This window comes from Oncorhynchus keta, chromosome 20 (assembly GCF_023373465.1).
Source record: "Oncorhynchus keta strain PuntledgeMale-10-30-2019 chromosome 20, Oket_V2, whole genome shotgun sequence".
Taxonomy (NCBI): domain Eukaryota; kingdom Metazoa; phylum Chordata; class Actinopteri; order Salmoniformes; family Salmonidae; genus Oncorhynchus; species Oncorhynchus keta.
The window spans coordinates 7,077,180-7,093,647 of NC_068440.1; the positions used below are offsets into that span (position 1 = coordinate 7,077,180).

General features: G+C 40.2%; 3 protein-coding genes across 6 annotated transcripts in view; 2 read left to right on the plus strand and 1 right to left on the minus strand.

Annotated features, from left to right (window-relative positions):
• Positions 1 to 383: 383 nt before the first annotated feature.
• On the minus strand, positions 384 to 5,376 carry LOC118399247 (C-type lectin domain family 4 member E-like). Of its 3 annotated transcripts, none has more exons than XM_035795173.2 (7): positions 5,093 to 5,376; positions 4,026 to 4,100; positions 3,341 to 3,463; positions 2,835 to 2,888; positions 2,233 to 2,384; positions 1,235 to 1,365; positions 384 to 1,038 (listed from the first exon to the last, which is right to left on the minus strand). In XM_035795173.2, exons 1-7 carry the CDS (start codon positions 5,160 to 5,162, stop codon positions 849 to 851), a joined length of 795 nt encoding a protein of 264 aa, XP_035651066.1. In that variant the 5' UTR covers positions 5,163 to 5,376; the 3' UTR covers positions 384 to 848. The 3 variants fall into 3 exon arrangements, with proteins under 3 accessions (XP_035651066.1, XP_035651065.1, XP_035651067.1); XM_035795172.2 differs by having other exon boundaries at positions 4,026 to 4,106; positions 5,093 to 5,369; XM_035795174.2 differs by lacking the exon at positions 1,235 to 1,365 and having other exon boundaries at positions 4,026 to 4,106; positions 5,093 to 5,370.
• A 1,485-nt stretch (positions 5,377 to 6,861) lies between these two features.
• LOC118399245 (adenylate kinase 2, mitochondrial) lies at positions 6,862 to 12,053 on the plus strand. Of its 2 annotated transcripts, XM_035795170.2 has the most exons (7): positions 6,863 to 7,036; positions 8,380 to 8,505; positions 8,720 to 8,830; positions 9,057 to 9,151; positions 9,435 to 9,507; positions 10,235 to 10,439; positions 11,853 to 12,053. In XM_035795170.2, exons 1-7 carry the CDS (start codon positions 6,938 to 6,940, stop codon positions 11,858 to 11,860), a joined length of 717 nt encoding a protein of 238 aa, XP_035651063.1. In that variant the 5' UTR covers positions 6,863 to 6,937; the 3' UTR covers positions 11,861 to 12,053. The 2 variants fall into 2 exon arrangements, with proteins under 2 accessions (XP_035651062.1, XP_035651063.1); XM_035795169.2 differs by lacking the exon at positions 11,853 to 12,053 and having other exon boundaries at positions 6,862 to 7,036; positions 10,235 to 10,480.
• A 666-nt stretch (positions 12,054 to 12,719) lies between these two features.
• LOC118399234 (E3 ubiquitin-protein ligase RNF19B-like) overlaps positions 12,720 to 16,468 on the plus strand; it is a 36,096-nt gene continuing 32,347 nt past the window's right edge. Inside the window, exon 1 of the mRNA XM_035795152.2 lies at positions 12,720 to 13,020. The gene's annotated coding sequence lies outside the window, so the exon portion shown is untranslated. The remainder of the gene's footprint in view (positions 13,021 to 16,468) is intronic.

A 16,468-nucleotide genomic window follows, 5' to 3' on the forward strand; every position in this document is an offset into this window, starting at 1 on the left:
GGGTAGGTAATTAGAGCTTGTTGAGTTTCCAACCGTAGTAATCTCGGACACCCAGCTCATCTGTCCAAGAGATTACAACCTTTTGACAGTTTATAGAGTTTGTAGAGGTGAAAATACTACGGAACTCCATTTAACTTGTATTTTATATTTGGGAATGGGAATTTAACCACAACAGTTATTTTATGTTCACTAGGTTATCACCCACACACAGCGTTTTATCCACAACATGTTAATTTGATGGAAACATCTCTGGTGGGAAAATGCGCATAGTATTTTTATGCCAATTTTTTTTATATTCGCATGAATATCTGTCACCAATTGGACGGAAACCTAACTACTATCATCAATAGACTAATGAAATAAATACCAAAAGATAGTTTTGGGGTGGAGTTGTTCTTTAATAAAGAAAATGCTGAACTGAAAATATCTGACATGTTTTTTGTTAGGCTCAGTTGTAGATTTGGCTTGTTTTACATTATAGCATAAAACGCATTAAGCATAAACATATTGTTGATAACAAGCAGTCTGTAAACATCAGCAGTAAGCTACTGTAATACATTTACCAATACAGTTTTTCCTCACTTCTTATTATAAATGTCAGCAAAAAGAAACGTAAAGATACTTTTATGTTCATTTTTAGTTTCACACAGATACTGTATCACAGGGGCGCAACTTTGGTTTTAGAAGTGGGAGGGACATAAGGTATTTTTTAATTTAATTTTATTCGGTCGGATAAACACTTTAAACAGACTACCCGACTGCTCGGACACGTCCACGACGTCCATGGTCCTAAAGCCTGTTTTGTATCACATTCCAATGATAAAACTGGGGAGGACAAAAATGAAATTTCAGAATAACATTATCTCACATATTCTTCTGTGAGACCAACCACAGTTGACATCAAACCAACTCTTGCCATCACGAGTACCACCTTTTTCTCCCATTCTAGCACAGTCTTCACCGTCTGGATTTTTTCTTTCCTCGTCTCCTTGCCAGTTGTCAGGCTCTTTTTTGCCATTTTGGGAAGCAAACCAGAATCTACAGAGGAATTACATTATAATTAATTCAGCCATCCATGTCCTCATATTAACTGCATTGATTGGGAATCATCATTTCACCTGTATTTTTGTGTTTTGTCAATTATGAGAACACATCACAATATTCTAATACTGTAGAAGCAATACTGAATGATCATGCTTTTGTAAATGTATTACTATTCAAAATAACTTCTGACCTGTTATTTGAATCTAGAGGTGTGTCGTCCACCCATAACCACTTTCCCTCTTCTTTTTGGTCTGTCAGTCCGATCCAGAACTTGTCTTCACCACCACTCATTATAGCACCAACTTTCTTATCTAAGATTGTCTTCACCAGGAACATTGATTGACAAATTATATAGAGTGCTACAATGGGTTACATGGATAGTTCACCCAAATGTTGCCTTACACTGATAGATAGCAGTCTATGGACTAGTCGAGTACATCCAAGAACAGTAATCCACGCTTTTGTGGAACGTAAAACTCAATGTCTAAAAAGTGTTTTCATTTGGTTGGTTTTGGTTATGAAATGCTAAAATTAGCGGTTGGTGACAACAGGAAAAGGGGGATAACTAGTCAGTTGTACAACTGAATGCATTCAACTGAAATGTGTCTTCCGCATTTAACCCAACCCCTCTGAAACAGAGAGGTGTGGTGGGGTGACTTAATCGACATACACGTCGTCGCCGCCCGGCTAACAGAGGGTTAACTGCCTTGCTCAGGGGCAGAATGACAGATGTTTACCTTGTCAGCTCAGGGATTCGATCCAGCAACCTTTCGGTTACTGGCCCAACGCTGTAACCACTAAAAGCTAGGTATACAAAACAAAAGCGTGCTTTGCAGTCTTTCTTTGTCCATAGACTAATTTCAGTTTTAGCCTTATAAGGCTAAAGAATACTAAATTATGTAATTGGTTGAATTATCTTTTTAAATACAGTCAAACATGGTGTACTTTAATTTTTGTAGATTGCATGTTTAATGGCATGTCCTTTATAGCTGTTTTTTTCTCATTAGACTGACATGGTACTGAGATCTCATAATAAAATGTTAAGCACTTTCAAATCTTATAAACCCATTGGCTCAATCTGTAATGTGTGGATACAAAATCTATTGCCTGACCACAGCCTTAATTAATGAATGAAAGATAATATGGAAGGACAGACGCAATGTATAATTTAATTCCCATGATAACTACCTGCTCAGAAAGGCTGTCTATGATGACCAGCTGTCCTCCCATGGAGACACATTTATCCTGACTCTCAACCCAGGTCAGACTATCATTGGAAAAATAATAGCAGTGTTTCCTGTGACACATCCAATCATGAGCACATATTGGACGCTCATCCTCTGTGGAGGGAGGGAACAGAAATAACCTGGTGATATATACGTCTTTGTCAATAGTCCCTTATCAAAATCAAGTATTTGTAACATACTATATGAATATATATATATATATATATATATATATATATATATATATATATATATTATATTTTATCTTACTGATTGTATAAGATCCATACTGACATGAAAACACATTGATTTACTATGCATACACTTAGCCTCAGCCTAAGTGGGATAAGAAAAAAGCATAAATAGACTGAAACCGAGGCAATAAAATTAGGTTTGAAGTGACTTCCATTTTCTTTTATTTTTTACCATGGAATTTCTTATAGTAATTCCAATTCCTTAATGGAGTTCATTCTATGATATAAAACATAGGCCTATGTAACAAAGCACTTTTTTGGAATGACTGAATCTTGTGCCACTATTTATTTGGACATTCTCGCATAGTACCTGTGATCTTACAGCAAGTTCTCTGCACAAGCAATTCTTGATTATGTTTCAAAACTGTTGAGAAAAAAGAAAAAACCGAGTCACATTTTGTACTCAGACTTCCCCTTCTCTCTTCTGGTTAAAACAGATGTTACATTTTTTGCATCGTTACATCAATCATTTCCTCATAACTGAGAGGGTAAAGCCCATACGCTATACACTTTTTATAGGGATGAAAATGTCAATGGAAATGTACTGTTTAGTATTCATCTTAGCATGAGTCATATGATCCAAAATTCACCTGCTGTAAGATTATTTTCAATCAAATGTTTGAGATTTTGAAGAGCGCTGCACTGGGCTTGTGGGCTAGTTGTATCAGTGTGAAAAAGACACATTTGAAATGTACAGTAATGAGTTTGACCCAACTTTCCTGTAGCTATCCTATCCCGTCTCATATGTGAACAGCCAGTTTGGGGACTCCTGCTCCTACTCTGGACTCCACTATGGGTCTACTCTATAGTACTTACAGAGAACCCCAAGTCCAATGACAGCACCCATCAGAAGAACACAGAGAGTCACCAGAACAACTCTGACAGGGTCATATCCACTTGGTTTGACCTTTGACCCCTCCTGAGAATCAGGGTCACCAGCTGAGGGGACAGAGAGAGAATATGAATTAGACTCCCATCAACTTTCTACTTAGTTTTATTGTATGTTAGACATGAAATCATCAAAACATGAAGAAAATGTATGATTCGTGGAACAAGGAACATGGTTTTTGAGGCTATGGAGACAAGTAGCGTAGCCTAGCGGTTAGAGTGTTGGACTAGCAACCGGAAGGTTGCGAGTTCAAACCCCCGAGCTGACAAGGTACAATTCTGTCGTTCTGCCCCTGAACAGGCAGTTAACCCACTGTTCCCAGGCTGTCATTGAAAATAAGAATATGTTCTTAACTGACTTGCCTGGTTAAATAAAGGTAAATAATAAAAATTTAAAAAAGTATGATGAAAAATCTAAATTAGATTCTGTTCTGCATGCTGTCAACTCTTTTTCTCACCCATATGTGGTTTCCTGAAAGAAAATGTCCTCATTGTTTTGCCTTGCTTGAAATTTGCACAGACTTCATCTGACCCACACAACCACACACACATTCACCACACTCACACGTAATAACACACGCAGGCACTCACCCACAGACCCACACACACTTACCATTAGAGTCGATAGATGGCTGGTTGCGTCTGGTTCTGGAAATTTCAGAGTGTGTGGTATCATTTACTGTGGATGCTGTTGCTGAAATGTAACCATGAAAGTGTGAGAATAAGACACAACTCCTCTCATCACATTGGCTGTTCAAGAACAAGCATTTTTGACACTCAATTTGGTAATGTAAAAGAATTGGCACAGATCACCGATAAAGCATGAGGCCTGCTTAAAAATGTTTATGCCAACCGGCTAAAAATAGGTTTCTTGAAAACCATTTTAATATACCTACAAAGTAGTAATTGAAATCACTAATATCTCTTTGTGATGTAACCCACTGGGCAAAAACGGGTTGAATCAACGTTGTTTCCAAGTCATTTCAACCAAAAATGTCAGTGTGATGACATTAAATTGACGTGGAAAACTGTTTGAATTTGCAAAAAGTCATCAATGTGAGGGCATTTTGTCTCTTTTTAACCCAACTTTTAACCTAAACCCAATGACACGGTTAGTTGACAACTAAACCAAATGTAAATCAAAACTAGACGTTGAACTGTCATCTGTGCCCAGTGGGAAGTCATTTTTGTCTTAGTGAACATGTTTTGAAATAAATTAACAATATGCGTTGTCAAATAAAGTCAATACGGTATTAATATAATTCCACAATAATCTGGAAATTGAGAATGTGGTACTCGTCTCTGAGAGGTGGGGCTGGATGACCATGAGATAAAAATGATAGCTTTAACCATGTTTTTGAAGATATACAGTGTTTGTTTACAATTACATTGTGTACAAACAATGTAGTACAACAAGCTTACATTTGGGGTTCTGATGGGATAATACAGTTGAACTAAGCTCATGAGGCATTTAGAAGTAATATTCTTCAAGAACAAATGTCTATATATCATCAATATAAAAGTCTTAAAATGGATTTACCAATCGCAGATTGCCTCTTTGACATTAGATAGATATTTATGCAGGTAGATCTTTTTGTTGAACATTCTTCACATCCTGAGCATACAAGCATGTCTATAAACAAACATTTTTTTGGTGACAGATTTTAGTTTAGAACATACCACAATTGTTTCCTTCAGTCCTTTGTTGCTTTTTGAACTTTACATCAGCGTAGACTATTCCTTCAGACATAATTAGCTATTGCAATTGTCTGTCTTTCAGTGGGGTAGAGATGGTTACTGATCCTCAACACTGCTACCAGGCACGGATTTACATCAATCCAAAATAGACATTTCTTCTGTGTTGATGGGAACTGAGGGAATGAAGATGTTGAAAACAACAGCAAAAAAGTTTCGCAATGACACTTCTCTTTCTCTGTTTCATTCATTCTCAACCAACAAACTAATATGTTAGCTATCACTATTAAATAATACATAATAGTCCTTACTCCTATCATTGGTCATCCATTACATTCACACCGTTCAATCTCTCATTGACATGTAGCTGAACTACATGAGACATTGGAATCTTATTAGTTTGATTAATAGTATGTTTCTCTTGTTTGCTTCTAAAAGCTCTTAGTTTAGATAACTACTGTGGTTTTATTAGAAGTCTGTTGGTTTTCTTGTTAGTTGGACAATTATTATTTGAGCAACCTTTAATTAGGGGTTTGCCTACAAAGACAGATGTGCCATTTATATTTTATTACAGCGTTAAAAGTATCTACATTAATGCTTGCTCATTAGTGACTAAATAAGAACATCAAGTTTGGTGTGAACATTTCCTCAAGTCAAATGTCCTGGACTGGTACCTCGATGACATGATGAAGATACACTGTGGACACTGTGTTGACATTATGACAACTCTGTCTTTCCATCGAATCCGTCATTCCATCTTTACCATCTAATCAGCCCTGTCTTAATTGGATATGAATTTGATAATGTAATGACTGATCTCCCAGTGTAGTGTGCATAAACAGTGTTTGTGCTATCAGGGATCCTTGGGACGTCCCTACCCTAAACTTTAACCTTAACCCCTACCCTAACCATAACCATAACTCCTACTTAACCCTAAGCCTTAACATAACCATTTAAATTGAATTTTTAATGGGGTGACATCAGAGTTGGGACGTCCCAATGATCCTGTTTAGACTTTTAAACTGCAGTAGCCAGATGGGCATTGAACACGATTTAATCATTTCCACAGCTAATAGTTTCCTACCATTTGACTACTCATTCATTTCATTATAGAGTGAGCAAACGCCTATATTTAGACACAAATAACAATGTTAATAATTATTATTATTTATTTAACTTGTATAGCGCTTTTCATTACAGAAAATAATCTCAAAGCACATAAAAAGCAAAACAAACAACTAATTTAAATTGAAATGCATCCAATTACAATTCCGTATGTTTACACATGAATATTACAGTGGGTACTAGTCCTTCATTGCCAAACATGTAGCACCCACCTATGTGAAACCATTGCAGCTGAAAATCGCACAAAAAGCAACTACATATTGGCAGTGGTTAAGAACAGTCTCTGAGCCTCTTCTGCCATCTCTGGACACATCATGCAGTACTTGTAATACTTCCCGACAGATGAAATAATAATAATAATAATAATAATAATTATGATTCATTCATAATTATAAGTATAATAACAATTAACAAATAATAATAACAATAATGATAGAGGATTATGTAACTAATAACAATGTTCATTTTGATGGTCCCTGACCAAAGAAGATTCATAATTGCATATGCAAAACCTGGATGTTATATCAAGAAATTTACTATTTCAGCAAATCGGTGTGTAGGACGCTTGACTGAGCCATCTAATGGCCAATGAGGTGGAAGTATTTTCTGATAAAGATAGGTTCATCCAGGAAGAGGGCGGGGTCACTTCCTTTCTTGGGCGAGTTGGCAGATAATAAAAGTGGTACAAGGACGACTGAAGTGAACATGGCCCCCAGCACGCAACGGAATGAAGCTGTGTCCGACGTAAAAAAAGGAATTCGGGCAATCCTGCTTGGACCCCCTGGTGCTGGGAAAGGAACACAGGTGAGTGAGTTATGCTAACTTGCTAAGGAAGTGTAGGAATGTCATACCGCTTGGCCGACACTGCCAACCAACTAACTTCATACATCCTGTCCTGAAGTTCATTCTGAATTGGCTTGCATAGATGGCTATCTCTGCTAGCTTGATTAAGTCGCGTGTAATTAATTGGGTAGCTAGATCAGACGAATAAGGAAGTGTCCTAAAAGTTGTAGCTAGCTCGCCAACCAGTTATGAGCGTCTGTCCATTGGAATGAAACTAATTCCCTCTTGGCTCCCACTATCTGGTGCTGGCAGATTTGACTGTTTGCCAAGGTGTTGCAAGCTCACAATGTGGTACTCGTCTCTGGAGTCGCATGCCAACCGTTTGTGTGAAGAGTCCTAAAGATAAGGGGGCCCTTTCAACGTCACATTAGGGACTGTATGCTAATCATACTCTCCAGCTGGCCAGCGCCAACTGCTTTCACTTGATCTAACCAGGTTCAATGAAGACGTGTTACCGCTCGACTTCCCTGTCAAAAAGCTCAATGTAGTTCTTATTTTAAATTCTGGGGGCATGTGGTACAGGAGAGCAACAGCTTGTCCAGGGTTTTGTTAGAGGTAATTGTTAGGTGTGTTTAGGCTGATCTGGAACAAAAGCTGGTACACCCTGCAGCTTCCCACGACCAGAGTTGGGGACTTATGTATTTCCTTTAAGATCTGTATCCATATGTGTATCATGTCTATAGTGGCTGCATAGCCTTGTAAATATACACACACTACAGTGTGTATGGAATAAATGTTATTTAAATATTTTTTTTTGCACAGGCTGGTACAAGTACTGTAGGGGCCTTTCAGACACATACTTTTGGTCTAGCTTTGAAGATCCCCAACTATTTAATCAGTCTCGAGGGTTTGATCTTTTTTCCCCGTTGTGGCACAACCTGAATCACATTGAAATGTAAAAACAAAATGGCAACATGATTATGTCCTTAAAACCACAGTTATGCATGTGCTATGAAGTTAGTTATTCAACACTTATTTTTGCTTTTCCAAAAGTGTCCCATGCCTTCCCCACACACATTCAGACGTTAGTCTCATGTCATGTGTGGAGGTTATGTTCTGTAGCTGAAGGACTGTGACTGTGCCCAAAATATAACAGCCAGTCATTTTACGATTCAGCACGACTTTAATGCTTTGACGGGCTCCCACCTGTTGTAGTAGTTTGCCAGGTTGGGAAGCGCTTATGTTTGGCCATACTCTTCTCCTCAGAGTTGCGATTTTGCAAGTGACTACATAAATGCTACACATTTTGCCCTTATAACATGAGGCTTGACGCCAATACCCACGCTCTCCCCCTCTCCTCCAAGGCTCCTCGGTTGGCAGAGCAGTACTGTGTGTGTCATCTGGCCACGGGGGACATGCTGAGGGCCATGGTGGCGTCTGGCTCTGTGCTCGGCAAGAGGCTCAAGGAGACCATGGATGCCGGGAAACTGGTAAGATGTGTAGTGTGTTTTCATGTTAGTTCTGAACATGTTTCTGTGTTCATTTTTTTTTTTTATAGGAATGAATCTTTTGTGTCACTGGTGCTGGAACTTAGTGGTAATCAGAGACTGGTTGACTTGGGCGTCTGTCCTAATTGTGTGCTCTTATGCATTTATTTTCACTGCTCATCACGCTGTGAATTTACTCCTGTCAAATGACTCATAGGTCAGTGATGAGATGGTGGTAGAACTCATAGAAAATAACCTGGACACGCCTCCCTGTAAGAAGGGGTTCCTATTGGATGGATTCCCCCGCACAGTGAAACAAGCAGAGATGGTGAGGATTGCTTGGTGCCTGACTCCATTTTGCTGTCAATCCCCCAGAGCAAATATATTATTATATTATTATATTAGCAAAAGTTTGTCTTGATGTTATAAGCAGTGGTAAACATCATGCAAAATGATTGTGGTGCGTGAACTACGTTTACCCTCCACTATACCATTGAGCATATGAACCTGTTTCCTCCCTGCTCCTATGTTTTATGACTCCCTCTGTCTTCTAGCTGGATGACTTGCTGGAGAAGCGCACAGAGAAGCTGGACTCTGTGATCGAGTTCTCTGTCAACGACTCCCTACTGGTGCGCAGAATCTGTGGCAGGTAGGACCAAATATTCTGCGGTGGTCTGAGCTAGTTATTATCGACCATTTGTTGGACAAATAATGTTGCAGAGCAATACCACCTCATCCACGACAAACAATCCTCTGTATTGAGGACACAGCTTCATAGAGGGGAAATTATGTACCTGTAGTCCATTCAAATGGTCACATCAGCATGTCAAAAAGGGGTTCTTTGTTTTGCCATGGTGGGATATAGTGTAAGTCTTGGAAGTGGGCCAAGGGCAGTGTGAGTGGAGGACTAACCTTCTCCTCTCCCCCCTCAGACTAATTCACCAGCCTAGTGGTCGCTCCTACCACGAGGAGTTCAACCCACCCAAAGAGCCAATGAAGGACGACGTAAGTATCTTGTCAACGGATGTCCCCCTCTGAGTCTGGAAATCCTACTTCTATTGTAGATCCCAATCTGCTAACTGGTGTTCAAATGCGTTTCTTGGTCAACTTGCACTTAACAAGTGTCTATGTTTGTAATCTGAGGAAAGCAGTGGCTCATTTGCATGCAGTCTTTCACAAGTGTTGTGAAACCCCTTAGCTAGGAGCTTCTGTGCTAATGGCTCTGAGCTCCTGTTTCATTTGAGTCATTTAGAGATGTGTTTATCCAGTGCCTACATCTCATACTTTTTCCCCCCTTCTCTGTACTGGTCCCACGTGGGAATTGAACCCACAACCCTATCGTTGCAATGCTCTACCAACTGAGAAGCATGGGACCATTTCAGATGCTCAGCACAGATGGCTTTCAACATACACGAGGGGTTGTAATGTGTGTGGTGTACCCAGAGATGTCGCTCAGTGCTACTGGCTGGGAAAACTATTTGACACAGCTCCACACCTTCACAAGCCCTTCTGTGTTCATCATAGCTCTGACGAGACTGGATAGGAGAGAATTTAATATGGCAGATGCATTTTCCCAACTTGAGGTCTAGGGGGCGCCATCACCATATTTCCAACATCGAGCCAAGTCTTTCAGATCTGAACTCAAAGGGGTGGGGAAAAAGACCTAACCAGAGAAAGAAACCAAAATTGCCCTTTTCACCCATGAAATGTTTCTTCTCTCTGTCCCCGTCAGGTGACAGGGGAGCTGCTGATGCGCCGCAGCGACGACAATGCGCCCACGCTGCGCTCACGGCTGGAGGCCTACCACGGGCAGACTGTACCCCTGGTCAAATACTACAGTGCCCGCGGCCTGCACAAGGCAGTCGACGCTGGCCAGTCCCCCGACGTAGTCTTCTCCTCCATCCTCGCCGCCTTCTCCTCGGCCACAGCCGCCACCTGTAAAGACCTGGTGCTCTTCATCTAAGCTCCCACTTCCTTTTCGGTCTCTCCTTCACGCTCCTATCATCTAGCTTTCCAACTTTCCTTTTTTAGTCTTTCTTTCACACTCGGGACTAGTCTGTGCTCTGTTCTCCTCCCCTTCTTCGTCTCTCTGCTCTCCACTTTCTTCATTCTGTGGTGGGGTGTCTCCCTTGTACTTGAACACGCTCCACTACTGGGACTTGAATAGACTTCTCCTGGAAACTACAGAGACTGGACTAGCTGGTTATAATGGAGTGTATAAAATGAGTAATTTCCCCTCGGGCCAGGTATACATATCAGTGGTAATCCAAATAAATGTTCCTTTGTCACGTTCTTTGTAAACCAGTGTAGACTAACAGTGAAATGCTTACTTACGGGCCCTTCCCAATAATGCAGAGGGAAAAGAGAAATAATAACAAGGAATAAATGCACAACTACTAACGATAACTTTGCTATGTAACACGTCTATATAATGTAGCTTCATTGATGGTCCCTGTACTTGGATTAAATTAAGGAAGCAGTAGGGAATAGGGATGTGATTAAGAATGACTTACATTTCACCTGAATGTAATGAGTCCAGGATAGATGGCTGGGATAGCTAATGTCGTGCAATGTCAGAAGTCTACTCAGGAATTCATTATGAATCTATTGACTAATACTTTGACAGCTTGTGTGCTTTGGTTAGTGAAAGCATGCTACTTTTCTAGAGCATAGTCAAAGTACCTGTCACACAATGTACATTTAGTTCCCGTTAACCAATAACACTTTCTTCCTATTAATGTGACGTATATTCCACAATATGACTAGGCTACAGGAAAGGGCAAAGGAGACTCCTTTTTCCTGTCTAGATTTGTCCCGTCTCTGTAGACTGACTTCTCTCCTGTGACTGCATGATGTTCTCAGGGTCGTCGGCAAACGATAGCGGTTGTATTATGTGACGCTATATTGGCCAGTAGGCTTGCCGTTTGAAGTTTTCTAGCTTTGACTAGATAATGTTAAAAGTATCAAAACAATGACGCCACTGCATTGAATGCTGCTTTAGTTCACGTCAAGTTTTCTACTGGCAAAATGATTGTTAATGTACTGCTAAGTCACCATTGTAGTTCAGTGATAATTTAAACTTATGTGAAGCCTAACGGCTGACGTGTTTGATTGTTAAATGGTAATACACTAAGTTTTAGAAATGGATGTTGGAAGCCTAATTTCGCTATAGATGGACTGGATTGTTAAGTTAAGCACAAGGACCTGTAGATGTCCAAGGGAGCAACTTGTGACTGTAGCTATAGTTCTGCCTCATGCATCTTTGATTGACCCAAAACTCAGTATTTTGTTAAAATGTTTGTGTGCATGTCTTTAAAATCACCTGAGACTTTTTTTTTCTTCCCCCCCAGCTGTTTGAATCCCTGCTTCTCCAATCCTGGCAATGGAAACGAAGGAGGAAATGTTGTACTAAGACACTTCATTTTGGAATGTTGCTGGAGGATGAGGGAGCTTAATGTACTGCATTCTACAAGGAATAAGTGGAGCCATCTTGGAATTGACATGGATTGTTACCCTTCTAATAAAATGAAGACTCTGTTCTACAATCATGACATCATTTTGTAGCCTCCCTTTGTGCTAATTACTACCATTATAATGTTACTTGCTACTAATGTAACACTCAACTGCCATTATCTCAATGTGAAGATAGTCATGGTTTACTTTGCATACTGGGTGGGTGTCTGTCTTTATGGAACATGATGCGTTTGCCTGTATAGTGGGTAATGTTCATACTTGTCAAATGTGTAATCACCTGGTCAGGAAAATCTCTAAATTATAGACACTGAGCGATGTACTTTGAGAACATGAATCCAAGTACATTGCTCCAGCACTCTATCAACTGCCTTGTTCGGGGGTGGCAGGTAGCCTAGTGGTTAGAGCGTTGGACTTGTAACCGAAAGGTTTGCAAGATCGATTCTCCGAGGCCCCTGAACAAGGCAGTGTACCCACTGTTGCAATGAAAAGAGGAATTTGATCTTAACTGACTTGCCTAGTTGAATAAAGGTAAACAAATCTGTAAAGTTGGATGAAATTCGTCATCGACTGTGGTAAGCACTATCTTTAGGATTTTACTTATTTCTGGGACCTCTAAACAAAATAATGTTCCAGGTTTCATTCCACAATGACATCAGTTTCCCTTCGTGAAGACCCAGTAAATGCATTTTGAGTTTCCAAATGTGACGTCACCACGGACGGGTGGGGTTTCCGAGTTCCATGTTGGTAGCCGCACAGGGTTTTCCTCCGTCAGAGAGCAAAGAAGCAAGCTGCGAAGATTATTCTGTTGCGCTCCAAATAGGGAACGGGGTCACAGCTGTATTGTATATTCAGTCTACACGCATATATATATATAGTCCATTGATATTTTAGGAATGGTGTCAGGTCCCGTATTGGAGGCTGAGATGAAATAGCCTAGACAAAACGAGGACTTCAACACGCCCAAAGCAATCGATCAATGCGCATCGCCACTCACGGGAGAAGACTCACAACGGGTACCAGAAAACGGTCTCGTACTACCCCGAGGTAAGAAAAGTCTGCCGTATTGGGCCTTGACACAAATTGCAACATGTTCAAGAGTTCGATTTTTACAAATTTCATCATGCGTCTTGTGGTTTGGAATGTCATGTCGCTCAGTTGCCTACCAGGCTACATTATGGTTAGTAACCTATCGCTAACGGAAGTGTTAGTTTGCTACCTGGTCAGTTTATATGAACTGCCAAAGGTACACTACATTACAAAAAGTATGTGGACACCTCGTCGAACATCTCATTCCAAAATCATGGGCATTGATAAGGAGCTGATCCCCCTTTTGCTGCTATAACAGCCTCCAGTCTTCTGGGAAGGCCTTCCACTAGATGTTGGAACATTGCTGCAGGCTTGCTTCCATTCAGCCAAGAGCATTAGTGATTAGGCCTGGCTCCTAGTTGGCGTTCCAATTCATCCCAAATGTATTTGATGGGGTTGAGGTAGGGCTCTGTGCAGGCCAGTCACATTCTTCCACACCGATCTCGACAAACCATTTCCTGTATGGACCTCGCTTTGTGCATGGGGGCATTGTCATGCTGAAACAGGAAAGGGCCTTCCCCAAACTGTTGCTACAAAGTTGGAAGCACAGAATGGTCTAGAATGTCATTGTATGCTGTAGCATTCAGATTTCCCTTCACTGGAACTAAGGGGACTAGCCTGAACCATGAAAAACAGCCCCAGATCATTATTCCTCATCCACCAAACTTTACAGTTGGCACTATGCATTGGGGCAGCTAGTGTTCTGGCAAAACCAGATTTGTCCGTCTGATTTCTAGATGGTGAAGCGTGATCCATCACTCCAGAGACCACGTTTCCACTACTCCAATGTCCAATGGCTTTACACCACTCCAGCTGATGCTTGGCATTGCGCATGGTGATCTTAGACTTCTGCACGGAAAGCGGTACCGGAGCGCCTATTGTAGGACCAAAAGGCTCCTTAACAGCTTCTTGCCATAAGACTGCTGAACAATTAATTAAATGGCCACCAGGACTTTTTACATATACCCCCCCCCATATTTGTTTTTCGCTACTGCTACGTGCAGTGAAAATCTCGAGGTGGCCCACCAAAACCAAAGCCATAACTGAAATTCAGGAATTCTCTTATGCTGTTGTAGTATATAGGCTAGTTGAAAACTATGCCCATATGAGTATGAGAGTTAAGGAATCGCATACGGATATACTTTGGTTTCTTATTTTACAGTTAATGTTACTATTTATCTGATGTGCATTGACTAGTACCGGTACAGTTAACATTTTGAGTACCACAACAATCCTGTTTAAATGTGTTATTTATCTGTATAAATGTGTTTAGGCGATTCATTGTTCTTCAAATAGGCGAGCTGTCCCTTTCCTTAAAAATACAAATATACAGCTTTAATTTGAAGGAGCACATTGATTGTAAGGAATACAACATTTACTGGGAACAAGCCTACTTGAGTTTAAAAACATCACACAGAGGCCTCCAATTATTTTCAATACAGCTTTATTCGGCTGTTGCTGTGTCTTTTTTTGTAAATAAAAATATTATACAGTTGAAGTCAGAAGTTTACATACACCTTAGCCAAATACATTTAAACTCAGTTTATTCACAATTCCTGCCATTTAATCCAAGTAAAAATTCTCTGTCTTAGGTCAGTTAGGATCACCACTTTATTTTACGAACGTGAAATGTCACAATGATAGTAGAGAGAATTATTTATTTCTGCCCACACATTTTCTATAGGATTGAGGTCATGGCTTTGTGATGGCCACTCCAATACCTTGACTTTGTTGTCCTTAAGCCATTTTGCCACAACTTTGGAAGTATGCTTGGGGTCATTGTCCATTTGGAAGACCCATTTGTGGCCAACCTTTAACTTCCTGACTGATGTCTTTGAGATGTTTCTTCAATATATCCACATCATTTTCTTTCCTCATGATGCCATCTATTTTGTGTAGTGCACCAGTCCCTCCTGCAGCAAAGCACCACCACACCATGATGCTGCCACCCCTGTGCTTCACGGTTGGGATGGTGTTCTTCGGCTTGCAAGACTCCCCCTTTTTCCTCCAAACATAACAATGGTCATTATGGCCAAACATTTCTATTTTTGTTCCATCAGACCAGCGGACATTTCTCAAAAAAGTATGATCTTTGTCCCCATGTGCAGTTGCAAACCGTAGTCTGGCTTTTTCATGACGGTTTTGGAGCAGTGGCTTCTTCCTTGCTCAGTGGGCTTTCAGGTAATGTCGATATAGGACTCGTTTTACTGTCGATATAGATAGTTTTGTACCCGTTTCCTCCAGCATCTTCACAAGGTCCTTTGCTGTTGTTCTGGGATTGATTTGCACTTTTCGCACCAACCACTCCTTCTCCTGGTATGACGGCAGCGTGGTCCCATGGTGTTTATACTTGCATACGCTTGTTTGTACAGATGAACGTGGTACCTTCAGGCATTTGGAAATTGCTCCCAAGGATGAACCAGACTTGTGGAGGTCTACAATTTATTTTTCTGAGGTCTTGGCTGATTTTCTTTTGATTTTCCTAGGATGTCAAGCAAAGAGGCACTGAGTTTGAAGGTAGGCCTTGAAATACATCCACAGGTACACCTCCAATTGACTCAAATGATGTCAATTACCTTGCCAGAAGCTTCTTACGCCATGACATAATTTTCTAGAATTTTCCCAGCTGTTTAAAGGCACAGTCAACTTAGTGTATGTGAACATCTGACCCACTGGAATTGTGAGACAGTGAATTATATGTGAAATAATCTGTCTGTAAACAATTGTTGGAGAAATTACTTGTGTCATGCACAAAGTAGATGTCCTAACCGACTTGCCAAAATTATAGTTTGTTAACAAGACACTTGTGGAGTGGTTGAAAAACAATTTTTTTATTGACTCCAACCTAAGTGTATGTAAACTTCTGACTTCAACTGTATATGTCCAAAAATGAAAAACAAAACAAAAAAGCATAATCATGGACAACAATATACATTTTACTATAGCCTACCCATAGCCTATTCATATCCCTGCTGTAATAGGCTACATTCTTTTCAATACAGCTTTATTCACCTGTTGCTGTCTTTTTGTAAACAAATATATTATAGACTATGTCCAAAAATGAAAAAAAAAAAAAAAAAAAAAAAAGCATTATCATGTACAATGTACATTTTACTATAGCCTAATCACAACCTATTCTTATCCCTGCTTTAAGGGCTACATTATTTTCAATACAGCTTTATTCACCTGTTGCTGTGTCTTTTTTGGCAAACACATCCACAAAAATCAAGATTTATGGCCCTTGCCCTTCTTGACTCTACTCTTAACACCCCCAAATGGAGCAATCGCTCATTGTATTTCTCAAGACAGTGTATCGCTCATTGTATTTCTCAAGACAGTGTATCACTCATTGTATTTCTCAAGACAGTGTATCACTCATTGTATTTCTCAAGACAGTCTTGATTAA

Excerpts from the sequence above, each read along its gene's own strand:
- LOC118399247 (XM_035795172.2), bottom strand. The coding sequence starts at position 5,162 with ATGTCTGAAGGAATAGTCTACGCTGATGTAAAGTTCAAAAAGCAACAA. Across the intron at positions 3,464-4,025 it reads GCCATCTATCGACTCTAATG|CTGGTGACCCTGATTCTCAG; the intron begins GTAAGTGTGTGT and ends CTGTCCCCTCAG. Across the intron at positions 1,039-1,234 it reads CCTCTAGATTCAAATAACAG|ATTCTGGTTTGCTTCCCAAA; the intron begins GTCAGAAGTTAT and ends ATTCCTCTGTAG.
- LOC118399245 (XM_035795169.2), top strand. The coding sequence starts at position 6,938 with ATGGCCCCCAGCACGCAACGGAATGAAGCTGTGTCCGACGTAAAAAAA. Across the intron at positions 7,037-8,379 it reads GTGCTGGGAAAGGAACACAG|GCTCCTCGGTTGGCAGAGCA; the intron begins GTGAGTGAGTTA and ends CTCTCCTCCAAG. Across the intron at positions 8,506-8,719 it reads CCATGGATGCCGGGAAACTG|GTCAGTGATGAGATGGTGGT; the intron begins GTAAGATGTGTA and ends AATGACTCATAG.